This window comes from Aethalodelphis obliquidens, unplaced genomic scaffold, assembly GCF_003676395.1.
Source record: "Aethalodelphis obliquidens isolate GAN/ISIS:26980383/991018 unplaced genomic scaffold, ASM367639v1 scaffold4, whole genome shotgun sequence".
NCBI classification, from domain to species: Eukaryota; Metazoa; Chordata; class Mammalia; order Artiodactyla; family Delphinidae; genus Aethalodelphis; species Aethalodelphis obliquidens.
In genome coordinates, this window is record NW_020837948.1 from 76391797 (window position 1) to 76416712 (window position 24916).

Sequence of the window (24916 nt, forward strand, 5' to 3'; positions counted from 1 at the left end):
TGCACAGCAACAAAGACCCAACGCAGGGGCTTCCCTGGTGGCGCAGTGGTTGAAAGTCCGCCTGCCGATGCAGGGGACACGGCTTCGTGCCCCGGTCCGGGAAGATCCCACATGCCGCGGAGCGGCTGGGCCCGTGAGCCGTGCGTCCGGAGCCTGTGCTCCGCAACGGGAGAGGCCACAACAGTGAGAGGCCTGTGTACCGCAAAAAAAGACCCAACGCAGCCAAAACATAAATTAATTTTTAAAAAAAGAGAAACACACATTGTATATGTTTTTTCCCAAAATAGATTTTACAAAACTATATACACATAATATATAGAAGCTGAAATTATTCAAAACCAATAAACAAAACACCACAGAAGAGTAAGTGGGTGCAGCATAGAGATTATAAAATGTCTCCATAGCAGTTTGGGGGCTTCTCCCTCCTTTACCCATTTCATGATTTTACAATCACACCTATGCATCATCAAGCCTGAAATAAAGGCACTAGTGACATCAGCTAGTGCAAAGAGTTCAGATATTTCTTTAAGTATAAAATACTTCAAATGAGTAGATGAAAATGCAAAATGGCACATTTTTTCAACTCATAAATGTGTGCAAGGTACAAACTTCACCTTTATCTTGGATTAAAGACCTAAATGTAACGCCAGACACTATAAAACTCTTAGAGGAAAACATAGGCAGAACACTCTTTGACATAAATCACAGCAAGATCCTTTTTGACCCACCTCCTAGAGAAATGGAAATCAAAACAAAAATAAACAAATGGGACCTAATGAAACAAAAGCTTTTGCACAGCAAAGGAAAACATAAACAAGACGAAAAGACAACCCTCACAGTAGGAGAAAATATTTGCAAATGAAACAACTGACAAAGGATTAATCTCCAAAATTTACAAGCAACTCAAGCAGCTCAATATCAAAAAACAAACAACCCAATCCATAAATGGGCAGAAGACCTAAATAGACATTTCTCCAGAGAAGACATACAGATTGCCAACAAACACATGAAAGGATGCTCAACATCACTAATCATTAGAGAAATGCAAATCAAAACTACAATGAGGTATCACCTCACACCAGTCAGAATGGCCATCATCAAAAAATCTACAAACAAGAAATGCTGGCGAGGGTGTGGAAAAAAAGGAACCCTCTTGCACTGTTGGTGGCAATGTAAATTGATACAACCACTAGGGAAAACAGTATGGAGGTTCCTTAAGAAACTAAAAATAGAACTACCATATGACCCAGCAATCCCACTACTGGGCATATACCCTGAGAAAACTATAATTCAAAAAGAGGTATGTACCACAATGTTCCTTGCAGCTCTATTTACAATAGCCAGGACATGGAAGCAACCTAAGTGTCCATTGACAGATGAATGGATAAAGAAGATGTGGCACATATATACAATGGAATATTACTCAGCCATAAAAAGAAATGAAATTGAGTTATATGTAGTGAAGTGGATGGACCTAGAGTCTGTCTGTCATACAGAGTGAAGTAAGTCAGAAAGAGAAAAACAAATACCGTATGCTAACACATATATATGGAATCTGAAAAAAAAAAAAAAGGTTCTGAAGAACCTAGGGGCAGAACAGGAATAAAGACACAGATGTAGAGAACAGACTTGAGGACACGGGGCGTGGGAAGGGTAAGCTGGGACGAAGTGAGAGTAGCATGGACATATATACACTACCAAGTGTAAAATAGATAGCTAGTGGGAAGCAGCCACATGGCACAGGAGATCAGCTCAGTGCTTTGTGACCACCTAGAGCGGTGGGATAGGGAGGATGGGAGGGAGACGTAGGAGGGAGGAGATACGGGGATATATATATATATTTTTTTTAACTTAGAAAAGAAAAAATAAATTAAAAAAACAAACTTTAAATATAAGCTCACAAATAGGTTAAAAGTAAAAAGGTGGAGTAAGATGCACCATGCAAAACTAAGAATAAGAAAATGGAAGCAGCTATATTAATGTCATCAGAGTAGACTTCAGAACAAGGATTAGCACCAGGATAAAGAGGGATGTTACATAAGGATAAAAACATCATTTCAGGGCTTTCCTGGTGGCACAGTGGTTGAGAGTCCGCCTGCCGATGCAGGGGACACGGGTTCGCGCCCCGGTCTGGGAAGATCCCACATGCCGTGGGGCGGCTGGGCCCGTAAGCCATGGCCACTGAGCCTGTGCATCCGGAGCCTGTGCTCCGCTACGGGAGAGGCCACAACAGTGAGAGGCCCGCATACCGCAAAAACAAACAAACAAAAAACATCATTTCATCAAGAACACATAACAATCTTCAATGTTTATGTACCTAATAGGAGAGCTTCAAAATCATTGAAGCAAAAAAGTGATCCAACTAACAGAAGAAACAAATTATATTTTGAGATGTTAACACTTCTCTCTCAGTAACTGACAGAAGACAAAGACAAAAATATCAGTAAGGATAAAGAAAACTTGAACAATGCTATTAACCAACCTAAACTTAACTGAAATTTATAGATCACCAAACCGTAAAACTAAAAAGCTACGCATTCTTTCCAAATGTACATGAAACATTAATCAAAAAAGACCATATTCTGAGCCGTAAAAATAAAAGGTCTAAAAAAATTTCAAAATTGAAATCGTAAAGAGTGTGTTATTGACTACGATAAAATTAAATTAGAAATCAAAAATAATGTAGTTCACCAAATAAATGATGAAGATAATACTGTAGATATATTAGTGGATGATCACCTTGCATTGTTCTGGAAGGCTTTGTAACAAGAAAGAATATAGACTGACACATAAGATCTGGAGAATATTTCTCAGATACATTCTTTATATAACAAACCCTGTTACAATGCATTATAAAAAATGGTAATAGCAGTAGTACTAATTGCTATGCAGTGGCCTAATATTTTACATTTATTTTTGATATAAATTTATCAACCTGCATGCCCACAAATTGATAGTACGGTGATAGCTAAGTTCATAATGCTGATCCTCAGGATGTATTAAGCTTTGAAGTACTTTCGAATTCAATGGTACATCATTTAAGTACTATGCATTTTTATTGTTTTCTAATTCTTAGATGTATAGTATTTATCTACTGTACAGAACTTGTTAAACCCCATGTGTCAAAGTTTGAAATGCATCTATAGAACTGGATAATGTATACTAGAAAAAAAAACAGCCCATGAAGAGCTATATCTCTAAAATTATATATAGCTCATTAGTAAAAACCTCTCAAGAAGGTTATTAATCATCTTTAGGTATCAAAAATATTTAAAATATTAATACTAAATAAGCCCTTTGATTTAGTAATCCCACTTCAAAGAATCAATCCTAAAATAAAGATGTTATCAAAGATTAGACTTAGGAATAGAGATATTCATTCTAACATTGTGTATAATTGCAAAAAATTGTAAACAAACTGCAGTATAACGAGAAGTTATTAGGTATAGCCATATAATGGGAGATTATATATCCATTTACAATCATTCTTTTGAATAATTTTAAAGACAAAGATATTCACAACATAATGCAAATAAAGTGAAAAAAACAGGACATCAAACTATAAAGCATAATCTGTTTTTTATATAAGTATGTTGGCTGTTGGCTGTGTTTATATATTCATATAAAAAAGAAGTAAATTCACCAAGACTATGACATTAAAGGTGATTTTAATTTTTTTATGTTAATATTTCCAAGTTAATGTTTCTACAATGTACATGTTTATTAAAATCAAAAAAAAAAATTTAATTACATACAGTTTAATGACCAAATATGAAGTTTAATACCATGAATAATGCCTTCAAAAACTTCTTTGGAGTAATACAGTTTAAAATTCGCACCGTTAAAAATAGGTTATAAATGACTAAAGAAGTTTCTCATGGGAATGATAATCATACAGCAATACATCTACACAACTGATCGGCAGAAACTATGTAAAGAAAAATAGTAATATCACAGATTATTTAGTAAAATGCCATAGGCTGTAAGAAAAGGCAAGTTACATGACAAAAATCATTAAATACCAACTCGACATACATTGACATACACAAATGAACACACTTCACTAATATAAGACCACTGTAATTGAGACCAATATTTTGCTCCAAGATCCCCAAAAACTCAATACCTGAATAGCAAATTGACTCAGAACAGTAGTCTTCTCAACTAATTCAGATTCAATTAAGGATAAGGGTTATAATTTCAGTTTGCTTTTCTTTTCAGACTAATAACTCCAAACAGGAAAAAAAAAAGTGTGGGGGGGGTACTTTTACTGAATGATGAAATAAACAAGATGTTGTGTTCTCCTATTGTTTAATGTAGGTATTCTCAATTAACTTTCGAAACAACTCTAAGGAGTTCCCTGGTGGTGCGGTGGTTAAGAATCTGCCTGCCAATGCAGGGAACACGGGTTCGAGCCCTGATCCGGGAAGACACCACATGCCACGCAGCAGCTAAGCCCAGGTGCCACAACTACTGAGCCTGTGCTCTAGAGCCTGTGAGCCACAACTACTGAAGCCCGCATGCCTAGAGCCCATGTTCCACAACAAGAGAAGTCACCGCAATGAGAAGCCTGTGCACCACAACGAAGAGAAACGCCCTCTCATCACAACTAAAGAAAGCCCATGAGCAGCAACGAAGACCCAATGCAGCCAAAAATAAAGAAATAAATAAATTAATTAAAACAAAAAAAAAAACTCTAAAAGTGTTTTCACTTTATGAGGACATTCACAGAGGTTAAACAACATGCTCAAGGTCACACAGCTAAAAGAAGGGATTTAAAGATCTAATGCTATATCTGTAAATAAGTCCATGGTCTTTCTAGTAACCCAGGTTTCTCACTGATTGAAAATTTCAAGTAATATAATGTACAAGTCATGGTATTTCTTCTTACAGTTAGTAAATGTCTTCAAAAGTCCTGTATATTCCCAAAGGGGGAAATAAGACAATGAAAGAAAAATGCAGTTAGAGGGTAGAGTCATCTTTGTCTCTCCTCTCTATATCTGATGTAGCTCTTCCATCATTTTGGAAGAAGGAGAGAGAAAAAGAAACAAAGAAAGAAGAAAAAGGGCAAAAGGCACATAAGTGTGGAGAAAGAAGAGCAAGAGAGGAAGAACAACAAGGGGAACAGAAGAGACACATAAGAGTGAAAAAAAGAAAAGAATAATGATAGCCAAAGAATTGGCCAAAGAGTCAAAGCCAGACAGAGACAAAGGTGGAAAGTGCAGAGGAGGAGAAAGAAATAGCCATTGAAAGGAGGGGACAGTACAGGGGTAGGAGGAAACACAAGCAGCCAGAAAGAGAAAGAGAGACAGATGACTATCAGCTACATAGTCAGCAAAAGAGGAACAGAGAGTCACAGAGACAGAGGGAAAAAGCCATACAAACAGTGGGTAATACAAACATATCTGGGGCTTTGTCAGCACCTAATCTGGTGGACAGCAGCTCAGACAATTTCTTATCTTTCTTCACCCTGATGACAAATCTCCACTATTTCCCCGCCCCTTTTGGGGGTGGGGGTGGAGGGGAGTCAGTGTAGGAGGGCCATGGAGAGTGGAAAATTAGAGGAAGAAGATGAATTTATTACTCCAGGTCACAATACGAACTTTATAAAAAAGCAATTTCAAAATCAGAAGATTCTTTAATAGACAAATCAGTGAATTGTTATACCATATGTAAAATCTAAAATGCACAAAAACTGTGGTCCTTTTTAAAAAGTAGTTGTTAAAAATTCAATTGCTTGTAGAAAACTTTGTGAAAACTATAAAAATTTCATGAATGTCCAAAAAAGGCATATGAGTAAATAAAAATAGCAACAAACAAATCACTTCCTTTAAGCTTCTTTGAAGTAATCTTTAACTGTAATAGCTAAGTAATTCTCAAGCTTTTTTGAGCAGTAAATCAGATCAAATCACTTTCCTACTTAAAACCCTATAATGGCTTCCCATTAAAATTAGGACAATATTCACATTTGTTACCATGGACCTAAAATCTTACCTAATCCAGCTCCTTCCTACCTCTCTGACCTCACTTCCTATCACTCTCCCCATTTCTCACTATGTCACATAGCTTTCCTTCTCTTCTTTGACTACTACCACCAGCTAGTTAACACTTGAAGGCCTTACCCTTTTCCTCTACCTGGTATGCTCTTACGCTGGCTTCTCACACAGCTGGCTCCTCCTCATTCAAATTTTAGTTCATATTTCATATCATCTCAAAGTGTCTTTCCTTGATTGCCCTATAAATAACACTTATTCTACCCAAACCCCCAGGTATTCTCTATCCTATCACCTTGCTTTTTTTTTCTATAACATTCATCAATCTATGCAAGTATTTTAATCATTTAGAAATAAAGCTGGCATATGCTTACACATGAAAATATTGATATTAGCTCTAAGGGGAATGATGCTGTTCCTTATTTACTGTTATATCCCCAGGGCCTAGGATATGGTACATAGCAGGTGCTCAAATAATTGAATGAACAAATGAAAAAGTACAATATGATTTTATATTATAAATAAAGGATGAGTAAGAAAAAAAAAATCCCTTAAAGGATCTTCACAAACAGCTACAGATTGTCATAGTTGAAAACTCCCAGCCCTAGAGGAATTTTAGTCTCCAAACACTCTAGGCACATGCCACACCGGCCATGGTATGAATGTTTTATACATTATAAAGCTTACTAAAACAGGAACCTTATTTTAAATTTTTGGATGTCAAATTTCTAACTACTGAATTAGGCTTAAAAATCTTTTTAATTGATAGATTTTAATTATAACAATACATATTCAGTAGTCATTGTAATAGATGCAAATCAGTACACTAATCAGATCCTCAATTCTTGAATTTAAATTAGCATTCTCAGCCCAATGTTTTGGTATATTTGTGTCCTATATGTTGCTTAGAGAAAGCCAAGATCATTTTTTATACCTATTTTATTGGAAGCATTAAAATTTAAAAAGACCCTCATTAACTAACATGCAATAAACTCAAAGTTGAAACAAATAAAATATTAAACATGAAACAGGAACTGAACAAAATGCCTATTCACACATATCTTGAAAAGTATTCCTAATAAAGAGAGAGTTTTGTGGACACATAGTACACTGCAAGCAGTAAAGCTTCCATATCACTACCCTACATTTTAAGCCTCCTCATCTTGTAAAACATGAATGATATTTACAAGCTTTCAAGTGGCCTCCTAAAGAGTAAAATCAGAGCACAGATTAAGTCATATAAGATTAGAAAGCCTGAAGACAGAAACAGATTCGATGTTTGCTAGTCTCAAATTCCAAGGTCTGCACTTTCCTTTCCTTTGCTCGAATTCTATTCCCGGAGATACATGATATAAAGAGAAAAAATAATTGTCACTACAAGATGTTACTCCTGTTTTCTTCATTTCTTCTCACTCCTGCCTTCATTAAGAACTTACTATAAGATGATGGACATGAGGCTTTTAACAAATTTAATGTGGGTATCTGGAATTAATTTTTGAAATTATCTGGCAAGCTGGCCAATGAAAAAAGCTATAACTCTAAAAACAAAATGTTCTTTCTACTACCAAAGAAACAAACAACAAAGTCCCACCTACACTCACAGTATAAAATAAAGCATCATATATCTACATACTCTGATATAAACCTTGATGATTAGTTTATATTCAGTTAAATAAATAAAATTAGACAACCAATTTTTAAGAGGATAATATACAGCTTATGACTTTGAATTCATTTTTTAAAAAAGGTGATGTATTTTCACATATAAATTGTATAATCTCTAAAATATAGCCAAAAAAATCTTAATGTAAAATCCAAACAAGTAAAATATTATCAATTCTACTTTATTGAGGGCCAAAGCTCCTACATAATAACATGCAAGAATTTTAAATTCTTGAAAGCAAGTGTCAAGTACTATACACAATTTCCATACACAGCAGGTAGCAAAGCAAGAAAAGAACTGACACAGTTACTCTCCTTAAAAGAGACATACAATAGAGAACTGTTATACAGCGCTAGCATACTACAGATCTATGCATTAAAGATGTTGTGGCTATTAACAGTTTAAACCTTTACTGTATTTTACTAATTGGTACATAGAACTTTAAAGCTTTTGAAAGATAAAACATTCCAGTCAGTTCAATTCTCCAGCATTGTTCAAGTATTCCAAGTAGGAACAAAGAGGAAAATAAATCTGCTTTAATTGCTGAAGAATCACAGATAATAGAGATGGTTGAATACTGCAGAGGAAAGATCTTTTGTTCCTTAAACAATTTTAATAAAGAAAGATCATTCTCTATTTAAGTTTAAATGGTTCCTGTCTGCATATTAAAACTATTATAACATTCATTTCGTCTGTATTTAGTTAGTACAAGTTTTATATAGCTTGACAGTATGCGAAAATAACTTATTTTAATTGGGAGTATATTTTAGAACACAAAGTTCTGTATTTACCAATATAATTTTATTTAAAATAACTGTATATAATAATTGATCTGACTTGTTTTAATCAGTGTTAAATGTAAGAGTTAACTGAAGTTGTTTTAAAACTAATGACATGTCATTAATAAGAGTACAAATATTTCTATTTAAATGATCGATTAATTCTATTAATTTAATAGAATTCAGTAATTTAAGAGCATGTTTTACCCACAAACATAAAACAAGCTATTTTAATATAAGTTCAAATGCTGAGGTATATTATGTCATGTAACAGGAATAGTATATACAATTTAATAATCTTCTAAACATGTAAGCAATCACTTACTATGGGGATTAATGCTACTGGTACATAATACATTTACTGATTAACCTATACCAAAAGTGCAGAAGGAAACACATTTATTTCTAGCTATACTAAGTCTTAACATTTTTCATTACTTGAATTTTTTATATTTTCCAAAATCGATGCCCTCCCACCCTCCACACACACACACACACACCAGTACTTGAAAAAAGGCCAATTAAAGAATGGCCATTTCACTATAAAATTTACACTACCAAAATCATTAGTCATTACTTCTTCCTTAGAATTTTAAGCAATAGTATTGCTACAATCTTAAAAGCTATTCACCAATTTTCTTCAGTAGTTCATGGGTAACGTAAAACCAACAGAGAGCAGTACATTGTAAAAAACTATTGCTGTTTTTAAAACCTAAAACTATATTGCAAACTAACATTTATATTTAGTCAACACTTTTCTTTTTAATAGTCTCATCTAAATACAAGAATATAAATAAGCATCTGCAAAGTAAAAAACATGAAAAAACATTATTCCATATTTAGTGCAAGTCTTAAAGAAAAAAAACTTTCATACTAAACTGCCACCATGGAAGGTTCTCAAAGGCTACTATTCTTTGATGTAAAATGAAATACTACTTAGTGAATAAAACATAAAAAACTCCTGTCTACCCTTCAAAGAGACATATCCTTTGACCCGGTACTCCAGACTAAAGCCTTGAAATTTTTGCACAAGAATGCTGCGTGAGGAAAGTCCAGACAAAACAGACACTTGAGATGCTAGAAGGCTGTATAACCCCAATCGCAGACACTACTCCTTCCAATAATCTAGCAGAGATAGCGCTGCCATACACCAAAAGAAAGTAATCTCACCAAAAGAAAACTGACCCCTTAAAAAAAAAAAAAAAAAGCAAGCAGTCAAAGCAAATATAAGCCTTTAACTTAGGTTTATCTTTTTGTGCAGGTCACCTCTTAATGACCGATTTTTTAATTCAAGTTTCCAGACATAAAAAGTTTTCATCTATAAACTTTTAGTATTGTAGGAGGCAAAAATAACATAAAACAAATACTGGTGCTGCAAATATGGATTTATTTTGAAAGACTTGCAAAAATCATTCATTTTTAAAATTTCTTACAGTAATACAAGCAATGAAAAAATTCAAAACTTATTAAAGTGACAATAAATTTATATTAAATAACTTGCTGCTTGCAGACATTCTAAAACAGCAATATTTGTTGGCTGAATGTGTTAATAACATGTGCTTAATCAAGTAGCAATTAATTATTGCAAGTATCAACAAGTAACAAACCTTTAACTGCTGTGTTATTGCTATTTGGAAGTAACTGTCAAACAGCCAAACAAAAAATTGGCAATATTCAAAACACTGACTCTATTTATTTTATATGCACACCTAATTTTTAAATAAAGATATTAATACAGACTACTTAAAACATCTAAAATATTAGGATTTTACATTAATAGTGTGTACTATCATGTAATTTTTCAAAAGAAAAAAAAAGTTTAGAAATCGTAGCCATCATTCACACCCCACGCCACAGATTTGAGATTTACAGACAGCTAAAAAAAAAGTTTCCTTTCTTACATGCTTGTATGTTGAGATTGCATGTATAACTAAGTGTAACACCTTTATAAGATTTAAAACAGGTGGTGCTTAATAGTTTTTAGATAAAATAACCAAGTACCTAAATGAAAACAAACCACTGAACGTATCAATATAAACACTGAAGGATAGTGCCTGGCACACTTAAGTGCTCAGTAAGTATTTACTGAATAAATAAATGAAGAATGAAGGGAAGATAGCATATAACATAATTTTATGGAAGTAATATACTAATGTCAAACTATTAAGGCTTTTTTCACATTATTTTTATTAATAAACTGAAATCAATTCTTATTTTATCGGGGTAGTTTTTTATTTTTGTATGTTAAAAGATTAACTATAGCAGTTCATAGCTAATATAAGGTAATTGTGAAAAACAGGAATTAGTATTTTTAAAACACTTAATACAAATGATTAAAAAGCAAATCAAAAATGTACCTATGCAGGTCTAAGTTATGCTTTAGTTGCTTTGTGGGGGAGCCTTTACTCACTCTTCAAAGAGTACTGAAAATTTAACTTCTCTCTTTTGTATAATACAAGTGAATATAAAAAGACAATGTGTTCATTGGACTTGTGTATTCATCAAATGTACTGAAAGGAGACTGGGGTGGGGTGGCATAAAGAAAAAAAAGTTACTCTCTTAATAAGCACAAAGGCAAAGACATTCTTCACCCAACCTCCACAGCACAGCAGCTCCTGCCACAAAAAACAAGGGCCTAGCAAACAACCATTCGTTAGCTTTCCTTGTTATCTGTAGAAGTATCACATATTTGAAAATAATAATGGTGCAACCCACGAAAGTTGCATCACGCAAAATTTTTTTTAAACACTGTGCTTCTACATAAATCAACAAGATTATTCTAAGACACTGTCATCACCTCTTTTGATATTTAACATTTTATTAGTTCCAAGAATAAATGAAAAGGATAGTTAGCAATTTATACACGAGAGAAGATATTAAGAATGACTGATTAAAAATTTACCATGTGCTCTGACATAAAATTCATTATTAGCAGTAATCCAGGTATTACTACAATTTTATTCTCTGAAGATTTGTTTTCTAACAATGTGAACATTAGGTATAGTTCTAAAATGACAGAATAGAATTCTTTACACTAGAAAATGCTAAGCAGACTTTACTCCTCTACATTCTATTCCTAAAAGAAAGGATAGGATACAAGTTGTCAATATACAACTGATGCGCAGAATAAAACGTTTTTTCTTTGTATGGTATCGACATCCACAAAACACTATAAAAATTCCTTTTATTTGTTATGTTATATATATTAAATTCTGCCTGTCAGATATAACAGTAAAAAAGAAAGAAAGAAAATTAAAGTTTACTTGGTGACATGCCCCTAGAGCTAATCTAATAACAGTTTAAAATAATAAGCATTATAGGGAGTTCCCTGGTGGTCCAGTGGTTGAGAATCCACCTTTCAACGCAGGGGACACGGATTTGATCCTTGGTTGGGGAACTAAGATCCCACATGCCGCAGGGCAACTAAGCCCACGTGCCGCAACTACTGAGCCCGTGAGCCACAACGAAAGATCCTGTGTGCCACAACTAAGACCTGATGCAGCCAGAAATAAATATTTTTTTAAATAATAATAATAAGCAGTATATACTTAAGATTTAAGAAATGAAACATGACAGGACAAATAAAAAAGGGTCTGAGGTTCTAGCTCTCCATGAAATCCACATAAGAAGAAGTATGAGGACCTAAGCTTTAAGTTGCCTTACTAGACTGCTAAGATTAAAAAAAACAGAGGTGGGGCTTCCCTGGTGGCGCAGTGGTTGAGAGTCCGCCTGCTGATGCAGGGGACACGGGTTCGTGCCCCAGTCTGGGAAGATCCCACATGCCGCGGAGCGGCTGGGCCTGTGAGCCATGGCCGCTGAGCCTGCATGTCCGGAGCCTGTGCTCCGCAACGGGAGAGGCCACAACAGTGAGAGGCCCGCGTACCGCAAAAAAAAAAAATAAATAAAAAATAAGAGAACAGAGGTAATAATCCCCACCATATCCTGCACCATACATCTGAAGTATCATGAGAAATCCTGGCAACATTTTAAAAGGGATTCAGTCAAACTGGAAGGTAATCAAGATGATGAATTAACTGAAACTCATGTAAAATGAACCAAAGCCTTGGGGATGTTTAAGCCAGAAAAGAGAAGACTTAGGAAAATTATTCTCAAACATTTTGGTCTCAAGACTCCTTTACACTCTTAAATATTATGGAACCCCAATGAGATTTTGCTTATATGAGATATACCTATAGATATTTATCATACAAGAAATTAAAATGGAGAGAAATTTAAACATAAACTTAGTCTAAAATAATAATAAATCGATTATATACTAATATAAATAACATTATAAAAGTATATTTCAAAAACTAAAAATTTGAGAAGAGTAGCACTTTTGAAATCTCTAATGTCTAGCTTAATAGAAGACAGCTGAATTCTGACTTCTGTTCTTATATTCAAACTGTTGGCTAAGTTGTCTTGCTTACTATATATGAAGAGAACTCATCCCCGCACAGATATGTAATTAGAGGGGGGAGCAATATTTTAATAACCTTAATATTTTCATTCTCTCATTAAATCCATGGTTGGTTCTTGCACTTTAATTGAAAATTCTACCAGGACTTCCCTGGTGGCGCAGTGGTTAAGAATCCATCTGCCAATGCAGGGGACATGGGTTCGATCCTGGCCCAGGAAGATCCCACATGCCACAGAGTGACTAAGCCTGTGCACCACAACTACTGAGCTTGCGTTCTAGAGCCTGCAAGCCACAGCTACTGAAGCCCGTGTGCCACAACTGCTAAAGTCCGCGAGCCTAGAGTCCGTGCTCCGCAACGAGAAGCCACCACAATGAGAAGCCCACACACTGCAACGAAGAGTAGCCCCCGCTTGCCATAACTAGAGAAAGCTCGTGCACAGCAACGAAGACCCTACACAGCCAAAATAAACAAATAAATTTCTTTAACAAAAAAAAAAGAAAAAGAAAGTTTTACCCATTCATGATTTTATAACCATCATATGTTAGTTACGGAAAATACTGGTTCACAGAAGTATGCAGATCTTCCAAATGTTAACATATTTCATTACACAGTATTTTAAAAGTCACATTCATTAATATCACTACCAGTCCCATTAGAACAGTCCTTAAGTACTGGGAAGTTGTCGAGCTCATTCAGATCAGTGGCAGAATCAAGTTCTACAAAAATTCTAATTTTCACTCCAAAGCTTGAAGTTTATCATGGGCAACACTTCCTGTAGGTGACAGGTTTATTTCTGAAAAGATGTCTGCCACGCACTGAATACTGAATAACCATAATGTGTCTGTCATCTGTTATTGTTTTTTCACCTAAAAGGTGTTCCATGAAGAAAAGGACTAGGTTCAGTTTGCAACGGCAACTCAACCATACAAGTTTTTCCTTGATACAACTGTACTTCAGTATGCCGAAGAGTTTTACGCATACTTCTGTTTTGCTACATGGAACATAAAAAAGGTGTACATGCAGAATTGAGATTTTTAAAAATTAATAATTTTCACTGCTTCATCAAAGACATTAAGTGAAACTAGATTCTTTATTAAGAAACCTCAAATGCAGGGAAGTGAAGGATACAATGACAGGTCGCACAGTTAGGGCCACTGCCTTTATTTACACTAAGGTGCTAACAGTTTTGCCACAGTTGCTTTTGTAACATACGTGTCAAAGTCAACACACTGAAAAGGGCAAATAAAGTCTTTGAATAATTATGAAAATAGTTTGACTCTGTGGACCTTCTATAAGGGTTTTGCTCCCTCAGCCCCCCACCACTCTTTGAGAACCACTGATTTAGGACCAAAGAGCTGTTTTCAAATATACAGAAAGCTATCATGTAGAAAATGGCATGCCCCATGTATTATTAGGGCAGATCTTTTTTTTTTAAATAAATTTATTTATTTATTTTTATTTTATTTTTGGCTGCATCGGGTCTTTGTTGCTGCGTGTGGGCTTTTCTCTGGTTGTGGTGAGCAGGGGCTACTCTTCATTGTGGTGCACAGGCCTCTCACTGCAGTGGCTTCTCGTTGCGGAGCACAGGCTCTAGGCGCATGGGTTCAGTAGTTGTGGCATGCGGGCTCAGTAGTTGTGGCTCTTGGGCTCTAGAGCGCAGTCTCAGTAGTTGTGGAGCACGGACTTAGTTGCTTGGCGGCATGTGGGATCTTCCCAGGCCAGGGATCGAATCCGTGTACCCCGCATTGGCAGGCAGATTCTTAATCACTGTGCCACCAGAGAAGCCCAAGGGCAGATCTTGAACCAATGGACATTATTTATAAAGAAACAGCTTAGCACCAAATTAAGAAACAACCTTTTCCCTTTAAAAAAACTGATGAACAGTAAAACCCACTCTTTATAGTGTACAGTTCTGTTTTTTTCTAACAAATGCATCACAAAAAATATCGGTTTTGACCAAAAAATCAACACAACAATCAAGATATAGAACAGTCCTCCATCACCCCCTAAAATTTTCTAATGCCCATTATAGTTAATTCGTCCTCCCACATCCAATCCTGAAAACCACTCATCAGTTTTTTGTTCCTAGAGTTTTGCCTGTTCTAAAATGTCAAATGAATGAAATCACACAGTATGTACGTAGCCTTGGAGTCTGGCTTCTTATTAGCATAAAGCATGCTAATAAGCATGCTAATAAGAAGCATGTTTGTTCCTAATCAGTGTGCGGAAATCCACTGACAGAGTGTTTCCAGTTACTGGAATTATTAATAAAGCTATTAAAAACATTTACATGCGGGATTTTGTGTAAACATAGATTTCATTTCACTTTGGTAAATATTCAGAAGTGAGACTACTGGATTATATGGTAAGCATATGTTTATAAAAAACTGCCACACTATTTTCCAAAATAGTTGTACCATTTTGCATTCCTATGAGAGTTCTAGTAGCTCTGCATCCTTGCTAGCATTTGGTATGGTCAGTTTTTTTAAGCCATTCAAATAAGTGTGTTGTAGGAGCTCATTGTAGTTTTAATATGCAATTTCATAATCACTAATGATGTTAAGCATCTTTTCATGCGTTTATTTCCCAACTGAGTATCTTCTGGGTAAAGTGTATGCTCATTTAAGTTAATATCTTATTATTTAGTTATAAGTGATTTATTTTCAGATACAATTCCTTTATCAGATAACATGTTTGTCAAATATTTTCTCCCAATCTATGGCTTGTCTTTTCATTCTTTTAACAATGTCTTTCAAAGCAATTTGAAAGAAAATTTTATTTGTGAGGAAGTCCAACTTCATAATTTTTTAAAAAATAAATTATGCTTTGGTGTTATAGCTAAAAACTATTTATCCAAACCAAAGTTACAAAGATTTTCTCCTACATTTTCTTCTACAAGTTTTACAATTTTCAGTTTTATATTTCAGACTATGAGTTTACATCTAGGGCTTTGAGTTAATTCTTAAGTATAGTGCAACGTATGAATGAAGTTTTTTGTTATTTTTTGGTTTTTTGCATTTGGATATACAATTATTCCATCTTCATTTGTTTTTTTTTTTGATATATTTTTTTAAATTTTATTTATTTATTTTTGGCTGTGTTGGGTCTTCGTTTCTGTGCGAGGGCTTTCTCTAGTTGCGGCGAGCAGGGGCCACTCTTCATTGCGATCCACGGGCCTCTCACTATCGCGGCCTCTCTTGTTAAGGAGCACAGGCTCCAGATGCGCAGACTCAGTAGTTGTGGCTCACAGGCCCAGTTGCTCCACGGCATGTAGGATCTTCCCAGACCAAGGCTCGAACCCGTGTCCCCTGCATTGGCAGGCAGATTCTCAACCACTGCGCCACCAGGGAAGCCCCTTCATTTGTTTTAAAGACTATTTTTTTCTACATAAGAAACACCATTCTAATAATTATGACTGATCAGTAACATAAAGAACAGCCTCAAAAGAAATGAGAATCAGCTGGAAATTTTTAAAACAGAAGTTTAAGAACCAGTTGTTCAGTCCAATAAAAAAAAGGGCAGAACATTAAATTATCCTTCCAACTCTCACTCTATGAAGTCCCGAGAGGAGCATGTCTTAGGGAAGACTTACAGGTCTTCTTCCCTCATGTTCTCAACCCTCACCCTCCAGCAGTTCAGCTTTTATCTAGTTTATTACTAACTGAATTCCCACATCAGATTTCTCCTGCATAAAATGTTAAACAATTTTTTAGATGAAAAACAACCTGATGAAGTAATATAACTAGGTAACATCTAAAGTTATCCTTTGGTTTTAAATTCTTAAGATCCATTTTCTAGAACTAGAATAACCACTGAAATTGGTCCCCAACTAAGTTTAGTCCATATGCTTAATCACTGGGCTTTAATAGACATACCTGTAATAATTTTAAAAATATATTATATAACAGTGTTCAATAGAAATCATAATAGCTAGTTTCCTTACCTTCCAATTAAGATTCAAGCTTCTATCCAATTTCAGATACAAATATAACAGTAGTCTATAACAGTAGTGTTGAGTAATTAATAAAAATGGTATACTAAGTTAACAAATAGGTTTACCTTATATAATAGTGACATTAAAATGCTGTTTCCACATCTCCTTTTAAAACACTCATGAGGATTTACTTCACATTTTGAAATATTTTTATCATTAATGTTGATATATACATTTTTAGAATCATTTTTTGTTCAAAATGCAAGCATAATCAACTCCAATTGCTCAATATTTCTGGAAGTACCCTTCAGCCCCTGGTCTTGTCATTATGCTACTTATTAAACTCTCCATCCAACAGTGTGTAGGAACAAGAAGACATGAAACCCCTACTGGCATTATGTTACCTGTCTGATTACTTAATACTTTCATTTTAATATAAAACTAAATGAATGGCAAAAACTTAGGTTTGAAAATTACCTATGGGTTTCAGTTATCCATATTAAGTATCACTTCAAGAACTATGAATAGGGCTTCCCTGGTGGCGCAGTGGTTGAGGGTCCGCCTGCCGATGTGGGGGACGCGGGTTCGTGCCCCAGTCCAGGGGGATCCCGCGTGCCACGGAGCAGCTGGGCCCGTGGGCCATGGCCGCTGGGCCTGCGCATCCAGAGCCTGTGCTCTGCAATGGGAGAGGTCACAGCAGTGAGAGGCCCGTGTACCAAAAAAAAAAAAAAAAAAAAAAGAAGAACTATGAATAATTATACATAAGACTTCAACTGATTTCAACTGGAATATCACACTGACATTTTGACTACTATACTTCAAGAAAGACATAACAAAGCTAGGGAAAATCTAAAAAGGGCAACAAAATTCATTAAAACTATACAACTGATTTTAGAGGATATCATTAAAAACACAAAATTCAAAGCAGTCTGTATACCTCTCTGGTATGCTTCATAGCACCTTTTTAGAGCAATAGATTGCTGGCTGACTTATTCATTTTGCAAACTGAATAGTAAGAAAAGAACTTACAAGTGCTACTAACAAACTCTCTAAAATTTGAAACTTTATTATAGACAGTAAACCTCATAATACTGGAACCTCATAATACTGGAACATAATACTGGAATACTGGAAGTGCTACTAACAAACTCTCTAAAATTTGAAACTTTATTATAGACAGTAAACCTCATATTCTTGGGGCTTAAAAGAGATGGTCATTGGAAAAGGTAAAATAATAGTACCCTCATTAATTAATGAACATGTGGCATGTGTAAATCCTCCTCCTCTCACACACACACCTGTCTCATTTCTCTTATACTTGACTAAGCAAGTGACATTTGGTTTTTTTGTTTGGTTTTTTGGGGGGGTTTTAGGCTGAGCCACGTGGCATGCAAGATCTTAGTTCCCCAACCAGGGACAGAACCTGGGCCCTCTGCAGTGGAAGCATGGAGTCCTAACCACTGGACCATCAAGGAACTCCCAGCAAGTGACATTTGATTAACACTTGATGAACAGGTAGATGGTAACTGGATGAAGAGCTAGGGAATTGGTAAAAAGCAGCTGGGCATAATTAACTGAAATCTGAATGCCCTGAAGCAGGAAAGAAGAACAGCAAGTTCCAGGCTTGCTGTGGCTGAAGCACAGAGTGTAAAAGACGGAAGCACAAGATAAACTTAGAAAGATAGGAGTTAAATCACACAAGACCTCAAAGGCCATGATAGGATTTTAATGTTTACTCTCAGGTCAGTAAAAAACACCAAAGGATTTTACACAAAAGGATGACACAACCAGCATTTTAAAAAGACTATTCTGGTTATCTGTGGAAAGTGAATTAGAGGAAGATTAAAGTATCTATGGAGATCAATTAAGAAACAGGGCAGCAATCGAGGTGAAAAATGATGGTAGCCTTGACTAGGATGATGGCAAGGTCAGGAGGCAGATCTAAGAGATAATTTAAAGACAAAACCAAGCAGTCTTAGGCATAACCAGCCTTCCAAATTGTCTGTACTTATCTATTTATTTATCTATTTATATCTTTAATGGTGCAAACAGAAATTTAAGTGTTACCCATTATTTAAATTATGTTTACAGGTTGAAAATTAAGTGACAAAAGAATGTGCAATTAGAAAGGGAGTAGTCAAGAAACATACCCGTATATCTGATAATTGTAAACCAGATATAAAATGAAAAGCATGTTTATATGATTACACATTTTTACTAGAAGTCTTAGAAACTTTACAAAATTTATGCCATTGTACAATATAGGTATAAATAACAAGTTGCATCTAAAGTAACACCACTCACTGAAAAATTCTATAACTGCTGCTGATTAACAGAAGAACCTTACTCATGTATTGTTAGTTGTAATCTCTCATGCATAATGCAGAAATAGGATGTGTGTGTGTACACACACATATATATACACAGTAACAATTACAATAATTGGCTCCAGAAAAACCCAATATACTTAATTTTAGATAGTACTGGTAAGTTCTTACAACTTAAATAGGAGTGTAACTGAGAAAATTAAAAATAATATATTCATTACAAAAATAAAAATATTGATTTCTACTTATAAATGCCACAAAAATGGAAGCCTTTTGTAATTTTAATGTTTGTATATATTTGTGTAAAATGCTTAACACAAATTATCTTTTTGTAATGATTATTTCTTAAAATTTATATACACTTTTCCTAGAAGAACCCAGAACACCATCTGAAAAATCTGTTGTACAAAAATAACCCTGAAGGCAGAATCCTAGCAGTGTATAGTAGAGAATTCTTACCAATTTTTCATCAACCGTTATGAGTTGCGTGTCTCGAGTTTGGTGCTGTGCCAACCTCCATGTGGAAGTGCTCAGCGACCTGCAGTGAAAGACTTTAAGTTAAAAAGTGATCCATGCAATGAGAATAGAGAGGCAGACAAATCTTACAGAAACCAGCTACTTTAACAGTATCTGTCTTATAAAACAAAAAGAATAGAAAGAAATAGAAGAGGGCACAAAAATCCTTTTTCTCCCCAATTAGTTCTGTCTGCTGAGTTTCTGGCAGACTCTCACTTGACAGTTCTCAACAGGCTGTACTTTATGGCAGTCTATAGGCTCTCTGTCATAGAAGGGCCGCCAGTGACAAGAACTGTTCTGCTCTCTATGAATGCACACTGGCTAGTTTGTCATTACAAGGAAGAAAAATGCAAAGCTATATCAACACTTCTGGAATGCTGATTCCTAAATGATGGCATCAGAAAGAAAAAGAAAAATCTCCATCATATTCTTAATGGACTAAAGTAAAAGTTGTAGAATTTAATTACATAATGTTAACAAAAAGTTCCTTCACTCTAATTTCAAAACAAAAGTTTAAATAGGAATGATTTGCATGATCATTTAAACCAATGATTTAAACCAATCATTTAAACCAATCATTTATTGGTTTAATCCTGTGACCCATTCACAGAATTGAATAAAGTCTGAATAGCTGAAATAGAAATATTAAGTCAGAAATAAAATCAGCACAGAATCTAACTCCTTTGTATTAGCATGGTCCCACTCTCACCCCAAGGAAATTATGAAAAGCTAACAGATTTTTTTTATTTCATGTACACACTGTAGTTTATACTAATGAATGCAATAGCCATCGATGATTGTGACAATTTAGCATTTTAGAATTTTCCAAAATATTAAACCATCCTATGTAGATTTCTCTTTAGAAAGTAAGTTAGTATACACAATTGACTTGAGTTTCCAAACCAACTGAATAGAGTATTAAATTCTTTTATTTAATGCAATATAATCACCAATAATTCATGCAAAACTTCATGCCAAATGTTCAACTTTCAACAGCTACATTGTACACAGCTTTATAGAAAATCTACCTACTAATAACATAAAGATAACTCATAATACAAAAGGCTTTGTTTCATGAACATATATTTTTTTAAAATATCAATTATTTCTCCTAATTAATACAATTCATTATCACTATAAATACCTTGCTCAGAAATATATCCACACAAAATACACCTACATGGATATTATTTTAAATTATTTATACAAACAGTTAAAATATATGTTCTAGTTGTTATAATACTAAAGAAGTATAATTAAGTACCTTTTAAAATCTATTTACTCTGGAAATCACTAAGAGCAATAATATGACAATAAGAACATTTTGAGTATTTATAAATAAATCCATATATTGCAAGAAAAAAGTGAGGCAATGATAAGGGAACTCAGGAAAACTTGAAATATTAGAAGTATTAGAAAATGTAGGGACTTCCCTTGTGGTCCAGTGGGTAAGAATCTGCCTTCCAATGCAGGGGACGCAGCTTCGATCCCTGGTCGGGGAACTAAGATCCCACATACTGCAGGGCAACTAAGCCCACACACCACAACTATGAGCCCACGTGCTCTAGAGCCAGTGGGCCACAACTACTGAGTTCACACACCACAACTAGAGAGCCCACGCACCACAACTACTGAGCCTGCGTGCTCTAGAGCCCGCATGCCACACACAGAGACCACGCACCACAACGAAAGATCCCTCATGCCACAACTAAGACCCGACACAGCCGAATAAATATTTTAAAAGGAAAAGAAAATATAGCTATATTTCAAGAAAATGGAACTACCTAATTCCTCTAATGAATAGAAGTGTTAGATCAAAATAGTGGAAATTAGATTAAAACTCTGTAATCCACAAACTGTGTAATTTAAAATTATACAGTAGGTTTGACTGATTTAAACAATTTTCTTTTAAATTGTATGTTAAAATCTTATTGTACATTAGTTGTAACCCAAAGTAAATTTTTTAAAATGTTAAAGTATATATACTTTAATGGTAGATATATTTTAATAATTTTAGATTGATCTCCAACTAATCATAAGAATGAAGCTGTATGTCATTTTCTGTAAACAGATAACTATTATAAACAAATACACAGATGAAAAATTATGCTTATATTTTTATCAGCCTGTATGTAAAAGGCAACACAATAAAAGACAAAAGATGTTAAGTAAAATAATATTACCAGAAGAGTTAAAAATAAAAATAGGGCTTCCCTGGTGGCACAGTGGTTGGGAATCTGCCTGCCAATGCAGGGGACACGGGTTTGAGCCCTGGTCTGGGAAGATCCCACATGCTGCGGAGCGGCTGGGCCTGTGAGCCATGGCCACTAAGCCTGCGCGTCCAGAGCCTGTGCTCTGCAATGGGAGAGGCCACAACAGTGAGAGGCCCGCGCACCGCCCACGCACAGAAACGAAGACCTAACACAGCCAAAAATAAATAAATAAATAAATAATTTTAAAAAATAAAATAAAATAAAAAATTTTTGTAAGAAAAAGGCCAGAATGCAAGGAAATTATAAGTAGAAATTCTTATTTATTATTTGAAACAATATATTCACATATAATTTATTTCAGAAAAATTTGCCTAAGTAAAAAACACACAATGTATATATGTATATATATGTGCATATGGGTTATACATATTAAGTCATGTGCTAAGTAGCTACTCCTGAAACACAGAGACAGCAATTCTTAAAAAACAAACCTCAGATGTGGAGAAAAATTTTCCTCCAATTCTAGATAGTTAAGGTAGCAACGAGATCTAGAGTCAATTACGAACACAGCATTTAATTAATTATACCTACAAAATATAATCTACAGTTAATTTTAGATTAAATATGAACTATATAGCAAATATCTTTTTGTTTATTAGCCTGTAAAGAACACCACAACAGTGAAGTGGAAGAAGTAAAGAAAATATTTTTAGTCATATTAGAGTATAAAAACGTTACTAAACAAAATATAAAACCTAGAAAGCATAAAGTAAAAAATGACAGAAGCTACTACAAAAAAACTTCTAAACCAAAATACGATAAATTAAGAATAAGACAGGTAGGGCTTCCCTGGTGGCGCAGTGGTTGAGAGTCCGCCTGCCGATGCAGGGGACACGTGTTTGTGCCCCGGTCCGGGAAGATCCCACATACCACAGAGCGGCTGGGCCCGTGAGCCATGGTCGCTGAGCCTGTGCATCCGGAGGCTATGCTCCGCAACGGGAGAGGCCACAATAGTGAGAGGCCCACGTACCACACACAAAAAAAATAATAATAATAAGGTAACAAACAAGAAATCTTTACAACACAAAACAGTAAAGGATCAATATCCAAAATAGGTAGGGAATTCTCTGGCGGTCCAGTGGTTAGGATTCAGTGCTTTCACGGCTGGGGTCCCAGGTTTTATCCCACAAGCTGCGCAACAGGGCTAAAAAAAAAAAAGTAGAAGAGCTCCTACAAATTGGTACATAGGAATAATGAGTTTCAAAGGAGGAAGTCAAACAAGAAAAAAACAAACAACCCAATTACAAATGGGAAAAGAATTTGAAGCCACATTTATCTAAAGATCTACAAATAACCAATAAGCACATGAAAAGATGCTCAACATTACTAATCACTAGGGAAATGCAAGTCAAACCTACAATGAGATATCACTTCATACCCATTAGGATGGTTAGGAAAAAATAAGCATTGGTGGAATATGGAGAAATTGGAACCCTTCTGCATTGCTGGTGGGAATGTAAAATGCAGTTGCTGTGGAAAACAGTATGGCAATTCCTAAAAAACTACACAGAATTAACATGTGATCCAGCAATTCCACTTATGGGTATATACCCAAAATAACTAAAAGGAGGGACTCAAACAGATATGTGTAATAGTCATCGCAGCATTATTAGCAACAGCCAACAGTCAAATATTAATAATCATATTTTATTGGGCCATGTATCATAATACTAGGAAGTTAAGTGTACATACAGAAATGACTAATATGTAATGATTAGTAAATAAATGGTAATTTTATCTTGCTATTTAGTTCCCCTTTTTTTTTTTTGGCTGCGTTGGGTCTTAGTTGGAGCACACGGGATCTTCATTGAGGCGTGCGGGATCTTTTGTCTCCACGCACAGGCTCTTCGTTATGGCACACAGGCTTCTCTCTAGTTGTGGTGTGCGGGTTTTCTCTTCTCTAGTTGCAGTGTGCAGGCTCCAGGGCACATGGGCTCTGTAGTTTGCAGCACGTGGGCTCTCTCATTGAGGCGCACGAGCTCAGTAGTTGTGGCGCGCGAGCTTAGTTGCCCTGTGGCATGTGGGATCTTAATTCCCAGACCAGGGATCAAACCCATGTCCCCTGCATTGGAAGGTGGATTCTTTACCACTGGACCACCAGGGAAGTCCCTAGTACCCATTTTTGAGAAACTTAAAAATTTTGTTTGCTTCATGAACTTGCCTTGCTATCCACCCATTTGTTTTAACTGGTCTGTTCACATTTCCAAGTTTCTTAAGTGTCAATCTTAATTCTGAGCCCAAAGGGCTGTGACTGTTACTAATCAATTATTATTAGAGTATACAAACAATTTATTCTATTTAGTTTTTTTGTATAAGTTTCCTGTAAGACAATGAGGTATCCTGGAAATGGATATTAAGAGATCTTATTTCTAACTCTGAATTTTACTACTTACTGTTGTGTCTATGAGCAAATCACTTAACGTCTCTGCATCTCGATTTCATTTTTGTAAATGTGTAAAATGAGGACTTGTTCCTCTCTTTTTTTTCTACTGAAGAGTCTATGTGATTCTAATAAGTGGAACTGATTATAGTTCTAGTTTGTTTTAATAATCCCCTATGAAAATGCTATGGAATAACTACTCAACTCATAATCTGATTTTCTTTAAAAATCTAAGGAGTTACAACTTTCAAAAGCATATACACATTTGTTTATCCATTAATTTCATGATGAACATTTGGGTTGTTTCTGCTAAAGATATTCACGTGCAGTTTTTGTGAGGACGTAAGTTCGCAACTCTTTGGGTAAATACCTAGGAACACAACTCATGGCTTATATGTTAAGACTATGCTTAGCTTTGTAAAAAACTGCCACACTGTCTCCCAAAGTGGGTGTTCCATTTTGCATTCCCACCAGCAATAAATGAGTCTTCCTGTTCTCTTCATTCTCACAAGTGTTTGGTGTTGTCAGTTTCTTGGATTTTACCTATTTTAATAGGTGTGTAGTGGCATCTCATTGTTGTTTTAATTTTCAATTCCCTAATGACATATGATGTTGAGGCACCTTTTCATA

General features: G+C 35.2%; 1 protein-coding gene across 2 annotated transcripts in view; it reads right to left on the reverse strand.

Moving 5' to 3' along the window:
• The window catches only part of NDUFS4 (NADH:ubiquinone oxidoreductase subunit S4), a 116263-nt gene that overhangs the window by 49682 nt on the left and 41665 nt on the right, over window positions 1–24916 (reverse strand). For both annotated transcript variants that reach the window (XM_027101129.1, XM_027101128.1), the window contains exon 2: window positions 19577–19655. In XM_027101129.1, coding sequence (XP_026956930.1) covers window positions 19577–19655 — 79 coding nt within the window. The remainder of the gene's footprint in view (window positions 1–19576; window positions 19656–24916) is intronic.